This window comes from Eurosta solidaginis, chromosome 4 (assembly GCF_040869045.1).
Source record: "Eurosta solidaginis isolate ZX-2024a chromosome 4, ASM4086904v1, whole genome shotgun sequence".
Classification (NCBI taxonomy): domain Eukaryota; kingdom Metazoa; phylum Arthropoda; class Insecta; order Diptera; family Tephritidae; genus Eurosta; species Eurosta solidaginis.
This window is the reverse complement of record NC_090322.1, coordinates 44,580,667-44,589,522: the sequence shown is the minus strand read 5'-3', so window position 1 is coordinate 44,589,522 and position 8,856 is coordinate 44,580,667. Positions and strand designations below refer to the sequence as shown.

The 8,856-nt window shown below is 37.7% G+C and overlaps 1 protein-coding gene across 1 annotated transcript; it reads right to left on the bottom strand.

Moving 5' to 3' along the window:
• Nucleotides 1–840: 840 nt before the first annotated feature.
• LOC137249663 (inositol polyphosphate 5-phosphatase K) lies at nt 841–5,650 on the bottom strand. The gene is made up of 2 exons (XM_067781366.1): nt 5,467–5,650; nt 841–5,403 (listed from the first exon to the last, which is right to left on the bottom strand). Exon 2 carries the CDS (start codon nt 5,382–5,384, stop codon nt 3,867–3,869), a length of 1,518 nt encoding a protein of 505 aa, XP_067637467.1. The 5' UTR covers nt 5,385–5,403; nt 5,467–5,650; the 3' UTR covers nt 841–3,866.
• Between the last annotated feature and the right edge of the window lie 3,206 nt (nt 5,651–8,856).

The window sequence follows — 8,856 nt, the reverse complement described above, 5'->3', positions numbered from 1 at the left end:
CTATGCAATAAAATAAACGGCTACCTCCCTGATCTCTCCAGTTTTTTCGCCTCGCGAAACCTGGCATTATCACCGACTAAATCTTCCGCGACCTTATTTACAACATGGACGTCCCAAATGTCGACCATTTTGAACATCCACGTCGATGGCTCTACGCTACCGACTGTCCTACACCCCAAAATCTTGGGTGTGACGTTTGATCAGGATCTACATTTTGGTGAGCACGCAGCCGCAATTGCTCCGAGAATTCAGAGCCGTAACAAAATCCTCAAATCCCTTGCTGGCAGTACCTGGGGAAAAGATAAAGAAACGCTCATGACTACATACAAAGCAATTAGCCAGCCGATTACGTGCTACGCGTCACCCATATGGTCGCCAAGCCTAAAAATTACCCACTGGAAGAAGCTACAGGCCTGCCAAAATACTGCTCTCAGAATTGCCACGGGCTGTCTTCTTATGTCCCCAGAACACCATCTACATAATGAGGCGAGAATACTCCCTATCAGGGAAAGAAACGAGATGCTGACCAAACAGTTCCTGTTGAATACCCAGAAACGTGGGCATCCCAACAGACATCTGATTGACGAGCCAGCACCGCCTAGGGGCTTAAGGAGTCATCTCCGTAAGCATTTTGAGGAAATACGGCATCTGAGAACACAGCCGTATGAAGCGAAAAAACACAAGCAGGTCCTTGGTGAACTCCACAAACAGGCGTCGGACCTTTATGCCGGGAATTGCCCGGTGAACCCAGTACTCAAAGTAAAGTATCCAAAACTTGCGGAAGAGGAACGCATACTCCCCAGGGAAACGCGTGTCACTCTGGCTCAACTTCGTTCTGGATACTGTAACAGGTTAAACTCTTACCTATCCAGAATCAACCCCGACATACAAAATGTATGCCCCGCTTGCAATGTGTCCCCACATGACACCAACCATCTCTATAATTGTAATGTGAAACCAACGCCTCTAACACCCCTTTCCCTATGGTCCACCCCTGTTGAAACAGCAAGTTTCCTTGGACTCCCGTTAGAGGATATTGATGACAGTTTGTGATCGGTCGCGTTTATTAGGTGGGGCGAAGCACTGCTACAACAACAACAACAACAACAACCTCTCAAAGCATCCACCTCGGCTTCGATTTTTTCCTCAAACTGCGTTATTTTCTCGTCCATACGTGCTTCGAGTTTTGATGATATACGCGCCTCTTGCGCTTCGAGTTGTACTGTTATGTGTGCCTCTTTTTCTTTCAGTTGTGTCTCCATCTTTAATGTAATCTGTGTCGACATTTCTGCCATACGCATTTCTTGTGCTTCAATCTTCGATGTAATCTGTGTCGACATTTCTGACATACGCGTTTCTTTTGCTTCAATCTTCGATGTTATGCGTGTCTCCTGCGATTCAAATTGTGATGACATATACGTTTTCTGTTCTTCCATCTTGGATGTTAAACGTGTCTCCTGCGATGTTTGAGCAGTTATTGCAGCCAATATCATGTTCAAGTCTGTGCTCGTAACTGTCTGCGATGTTTCGGTTTTCTCTTCAATTTTTGTTGTTGTTTCGTCCCCATCAGGATAAAAGACAAACTCGTCCACATCAATTCCTTGCGACTCCATTACCTCTCGTAGCCGTGCTTGAAGTTCGATCTTATTGCCGGTTGTATCCACGGCTCTCCAACTCCTTTTTCATTTGCTGGATCTTCAATTCACTGAACTTTGCCATGTCGAAGTTGTATTCCCAATCTTCTGAATTTACTCAACAATTCCTCTTCTTACACCAATTGTAACGAATTTTCTGCAAATCCTCTTATTTGCCCTTTTGCTAGGTTCGTATCGCTAAACTGTTGAATAAATAACTCCAATATTGAATAATGGAAAAATGGCCTTTATTAAAATACTTCACAATAACACTCAAACTGTGCAACGAATAGCTTAATAACCAAACTGATAGCTTAAAGGAAACTGACTTTCAAAATAATACTGCTATTGCTCGCTAGATATCGTCTTAGTCGTAACTGCTTGACAACTCAAATCAAACTGAATTCCAGCGCCTCTACATCTGCGGCCTTTTATACTCTCTGGTTTCCTCGTTCGCATCTTCTAGAATCTACTAGAATTGTCCATGAGCTCTCAAGCTTCTCAGCTGTAACTACAATTGCACAATTTTATACATCTTCTAGGCGATTCCAGAATCTACTAGTCCAGTAGCTCTCAAACTTCTCAGCTGTAACTACAATTGCACAATTTTATAGTTTTTCTCATTGCATACTTATAGGAGTATCTCAGATATATGCATGTGTTAGTGCATTGACTCTCCGCTGCTCGTATACGTACATGGTACATATATGTAGACGCAGTTATTGTTTCGTTTATGTAGATACATAATGATTGAATTATTGATGTGCATTCACGTCACTGCTTAGCATCGGCTTAGAGACGGCACCACTCCTTAGTTTTGCTAATATTCGTAACAGTACATAGCAAAGTGCGTAAGGGCACGTTACACACGCACTAATCTGCAATACATCCTCAATAGAGATTCTACGCGTTTTCGTATGTTCCCTCCCTAAAAACTAGATTGTTATCTGTAAAATTTCTCGTTTGTCTTTTATTTCGTGCTTCCAATTAGAAATTATACTCAAGAGGTGGTAGTTTTTCTATGAAAAATTTGTTCATAATTACTGATTATCGAAGGGACACATTTATATGGGAGTTATTTAATTAACGATTAGGAGTTAAGTGAAAAAATTAAGATAACTTGCTATATGCAAACTAGGTCTAAGTATACAGTTGAAATTTTTTCAAATTTAGTCATATTCTTTTTTTTCAAAGATCACCAAGCTCTGATGGAAGTGTAAATCAAAATAGCACGAGTCCATTGAAGCACAACGGATTGCGCTCCGTTATTGCATATTGGGATACATATTTATGATGGAATTTGTAAAGTAAAAACGGCATCTAAAAAGCGTATACAATTTATAGAAACTAAGTCCATGCTTTTTTTTATCGTGCATAAGTTCAGCGTAAAAATGTATGTACTTCAAATACGCTTTCATGTACTTTTCATAATTTTATTCTTTGCAATGTGCGTAATATATGTATTTTACAACAGCAACATCATCCTTAGATATGATGGACTTTTGCGAGATTGATATGTATCGACTCAGATATGGTATAGTGGGGATTCAAGTTAGCAAAGACATCCACCAATATTCGGCGTTTTTCTTCTAAACCTTTAAGTTTTTTTTTCTGTTTTCCACATCCATCATGGATTTCCCATTGAAATTTTTTTCCAAGCAAGCAGAAAAAGGCTTTCAGCTTTAGAAAAAAAAAAAAAACCCCAACAATTTATAAGCAATTTTCAATGTGAGAATATATCTTGTTCGTTTAACAAATGTGCGCAACGTTTTTATTCTTGAAAAATTATTTATTACCATATTCTTGCCAGGATATTTTCAGGCAACCACTCGCAAATTTTCATACATGCAAAATTGTATGTGATGTGTGTTTCGTACTTTTAAAAGATTTGACAAGGTCGGATCTTAAACTAATAGCCTAGATTGCCTACGTTCATAGAATTTCATCAATGAGTTTTGCGATGCCTAAGTCATTATTGAAACTGGTGTGTGGATCTGAACCTACAGAGATAAAGAAATTCGAGATAGCTCTCTAAGATCTATATGCGCGATACACATAAGTATATATCAATGTCTTTAACAGTGCAATAGAAAAACATAATATTAATATAAGGTATGGTACATACAGTATGCATGGAAAATCGTTCATATACATCTCAATTAGGATGTACCTTCGTACATACAGTCAATAATAAATTTAGCTTTGTAATTATTTATGTCTCTTAAGTTGTTTTCAAGAATGATTTGCATTTCCTCCCCTAGGCATAACCGCACGAAATATATTACTCATACCAGCTATACTGGTTACGCCACGTAAACCAGTATTTTGAAAATATATTAACAAATAACGTTCGCCATCACGCATATTGATGTCATCGGAAAAATCTAAACGTATATCTTCTTCATCCTGCAATTGCTGACGACGCAATCGTTCTCTATTACGATGATGATGTGAACGCGAACGATGGGGTCCTGGTGTTTCGAAGTAGGCATTTACAGGTGTATCAGGTGATGAAGGTGGTGATTCCGCTTGATTAACATACTCATACCCAATATATTCTTTAAGGCTAGAAAAACTTTCACGATAAACTCCAATCCAATCATGTTTACGTTCTTCAAAATCATTTGGTTTAATATATTCAACTGTGTTTTCTTCACCAATTTGCCATTCGTTGATTTCTTTAAAGTTAACACAAATTGCACGATAATAAGGATAAAGCTTAATACTAAATTCGCTGGTTACAGGTTTATGATCGCTTATTGTATAAGCAGGATGCGATTTATATGATCTTTGTTCAATGGCTAGTCGTTTGTCGGGTCGTTTATTAAGCGGTTGTAAAGCATATAGTATACGATCTGTCCATGCAGGACGTCGTTTCAAATCATAGTTTGAAGTGCCTTCGTGGAATTTAAATGTTGGTGGAAATTCAGGCAAACGTTCATGCATTAAATGAAATGCTTTTTGTAATATTGTACGTACATGTAATAATTGATCACGTTGCATGAGTTCATTTAAAAGCTTCTCATTTTTAATAGCATCCAATACTTCAGCTGGACTATCGTCACCCATTAGACGAAAATTAAGATCACCAAACCAAAAGACATAATCATGATCGTATATTTCACGATAATGTGGTACATGATAATGATGATTTTCCATTATTTGTTCATAATCCTCGATACGTTCATCTAAATGCTGATCATGTGCTGCCAAATGTGCCACTACAAAAGTTAAGGCACAACCATACAATGAAAAACGTATACTAACTGCTCCTTTATTACCCCAAATGCCGCCGAACCCTGTGCGTGTAAATTCGGGTTCAATATCACGCATATGTTGTACATGCGCACGTCGCACCAAAATCGTAAGTAATAATCCTTGCATTTGTTCAGTTTTAATAACCACATAATCGTAGTCTCTTAATATATGTTTAACTTTGTGTGTCCATGGATCTTCTTTGAAAAGGCCAAGTACTTGTTGTTGGGGTTGAACGTTTACCTCCTGTAAACCAATAGCATAAATATCTGGTAATGTGTTTTGTTGTTGTTGTTGTATAAGATTTTGTTCATCGCCACCATGTAGACCCAAGAGTGTACGTAATGAGATATTGTCCGGAAAACGACTGCCTACATTCCAAGTTGCCACATAAACCGAAAATGTTTCCACACATAATTGTTGTGGTTGCCTTTGTTGTTGCAAAAATATTTCTGCCTTATAGCCAATGCCATCCGTATTGGAGCTTGGATTCATAGTTGTACCAATACCTCAACTGTAACAAAACATAAACATTTCAGCAATATGTTTTAAATAGGATGATAAATACAAAACTTACATTTATTAACCTATGGCAGGTAATATGTGTTCAGCTCCACCAGTCCTTCCTCAACAACAAAATACACTTTATAAACACAGTGATACACTATCTCAATATTGCACTTTTGTATATAAAAAATGTGTGAGTAATATTTAGACGAACCTGCTCAAAGCAAAGTGTTTTTCCTATTTGACAGAACACAATCAACGATAGAAGAGTGATGTGTGCAATGTCACAATCGGCGAATGAAAAATCGATAATTGTGACGTACAATTGGCAGTCAACAGTTATTTTTCTGCTAGTGTGAATCAGCCATATTCTGCATTTTGACTTTGAAATTTTTTCGATTTGGCAATTTTGGTATTCTGTGTTACAATCTCTTTCGATCCCACTTCGAATCGTTCGATTTTTTGTATTCTGCATTTCGATCGGATTCAAGGGGTTGTGTAGCGCAATATATAGCTTCTCCAACCCAATTGTCAACCTCACCTTCGAGCGGCGAATCCCGTTTCACTAACAGACGAGGCTCTGGCGACCCCAAGCTCCTCAGGGAACTTGGGGGTGGGGAGGGAGGGATAGCCTGAAGGTTTAATGTGGCCATATAAATCGTCCCCGAGATGGTCGGGCCAGCACCTTAATGGTGCTGTTACCGGAGCGTATCGGATCTGTATCCGACAAAGGACCATCACATCGATAACACTCCCCAAAGCCTTCGGGGAGTAACCTAATCGCTACAACAACAACAACAACATCGTAGTTCCGTTTTCTAAGTTGCAAATTAGTTGGCGGAAAAATATTTTCTTTTTATTTTTTTATTAATTTATAACAGTACTTTAACAAAAATGTAAGTAAAACTTGTTAAGAAACGTAAAAGGCTTCATGATGATTGTTTTTTATATGTTTCCGGGTCAAAAACAACATTTCGATGCCGAAGTCCTTGGACGTATTTGCTCCGCAAAAGTATCTAACACATACTTGAAAGCATTCTTGTTAAGTCGGTAAGTTTTTTTTGAACCGAAATAAGAAAATAAGTCATTAAACTTTACCACTTTTAAGTTCAATTTCTTACAATTCGTCACTCATCTCAAATGGATTACACAAATTTCGCAATATTTGCCTTTCCATCCTTGCCTGCCAATTTTCGTATGCGTTGCTTTCCAACTCCGTAAATAATGCAGCGGCTATTGATTCCATTATAATAGACAGCTATAATTTGTGTCTGTTCGTTGGGTCCAGTTATATGCAAAAGCAAGCTGCCGGCGTAGAGGAAGGTGAAGCGAAAACGTAAACAATCCTTGCGGAAAGAATAAATAAACCTTTATAAAGTATTTTAGGCCAGTGCAATGAAATTAGCATCCTTAAATTCAGAAAATGTCAACTATATTCGTGCAGGAATCTGTTTTAACAAAACTTGGTGGCCATGGCAGGGAATTGACCAAAAGAACGACAAAAACACATATACGATTTTGAAAGCACTTCCCTTGAAAAAATATAACACTGCGGTAATATATTCTATTGCTTTTTTTGTACAAAATGGTGTGGATAATAAAATATACAGCCCTATTCTGCATTTCGACTTGGATTGGAATTTTTTCGATTTGGCAATTTTGGTATTCTGTGTTCCAATCTCTTTCGATCCAACTTCGAATCGTTCGATTTTTTGTATTCTGCATTTCGATCGTAGTTCCGTTTTTCTAAGTTGCAAATTAGTTGGCGGAAAAATATTTTCTTTTTATTTTTTTATTAATTTATAACAGAATTTTAACAAAAATGTAAGTAAAACTTGTTAAGAAACGTAGAAGGCTTGATGATGGTTTTTTATATGTTTCCAGGTGAAAAACAACATATCGATGTCGAAGTCCTTGGACGTATTTGCCCCGCAAAAGTATCTAACACATACTTGAAAGCATCCTTGTTAAGTCGAGAGTTTTTTTTGAACCTCAATAAGAGAATAAGTCTTTAAACTTTACCACTTTTAAGTTCAATTTCTTACAATTCGTCACTCATCTCAAATGGATTACACAAATGTCGCAATATTTGCCTTTCCATTCTCGTCTGGCCATTTTCGTATGCGTTGCTTTCCAACTACACAAATATGCCGCGGCTATTGATTCCATTATAATAGACAGCTATAATTTGTGTCTGTTCGTTGGGTTCAGTTATATGCCAAAGCAAGCTGCCGGCGTAGAGGAAGGTGAAGCGAAAACGTAAACAATCCTTACGGAAGGAATAAATAAACCTTTATAAAGTATTTTAGGCCAGTGCAATGAAATTAGCATCCTTAAAATTCAGAAAATGTCAACTATATTCGTGCAGGAATCCGTTTTAACAAAACTTGGTGGCCACGGCAGGGAATTGGCCAAAAGAACGACAAAAACACACTTACAATTATGAAAGCACTTCACTCAAAAAAATATAACACTACGGCAATATATTCTATTGCTTTTTTTTTGTACAAAATGGCGTGGATAATAAAATATAAACGTTTTTCAGTGTTTTTTACAAATTTGCTTTAATTTATTTTGTTCCAATGTTCACACATTCCGTACAAACAGCTGATTTCGAAAATTCATTTGCTCTTCCTCTTCTCATTACGATTCCGTCGTAATGCAGAATACCCAACTTCGATTAAAACGGAGCGTAGAACGGGAACGTAATCGAAATGCAGAATAGGGGTGAATGTTTCCATGGCTTATGCCGTCTTTCAGTGAGTTTTACAGCTCCGGCTCACGCTCAATTCTCACGGGAATGCTCTCGATCATTGAGAGACTTGAGAAGCAGATGTCGTGAAATTTTCGCACACGTGAAATGTGATAGGCAGATGTCGCCGCTGTTTTTCATTTAACTCATACGGCGAAAGGCTAAGCAGCGACATCTATTTTTGAAAAAGTAGGTATATTAAAGGCCGCGTTGCTAACCTAAAAGGAAGTAATTAACAAATTATCTGGCTCACAAATTGAACCAGACTTCTATCTGGATATATCTGGCTCAAAGCGTTGTTGTTGCATTTACATGCAAAATTATTTATGGGGCTCGGGATTTTGCCTCCGTTTTCTTTTTCCTTTCACTGGTATAGAGATTGTCAAAAGATGGATCTTAGGCGAAAGGAATGGAGAAAAAATATAAAACTTTGCAACTCTTGTGTGTTGTGGAAAAATTGTGCACTAGATGTATTTACTAAACAATTGAACACCACGGCAGTAAATAATTGTCATTGTTACATTTTACGGTTGCCATCTCCTTTTGATAGTCCCAACGCTAGTGAAATAAAAAAAATAAAATCAACTGATGAGATGAGCCAACCATATAACTGAGCCATGCATAAAACTGTGCAATTCTTGTGTGTTATAAGAAAATATGGTAAAAGTCTAGAACAGGGGTCAATTGTTAATACGCGTCCAAAAATAG

What these genes read in the sequence shown, in the direction of transcription:
- LOC137249663 (XM_067781366.1), bottom strand. Translation starts at nt 5,384, where the DNA reads ATGAATCCAAGCTCCAATACGGATGGCATTGGCTATAAGGCAGAAATA.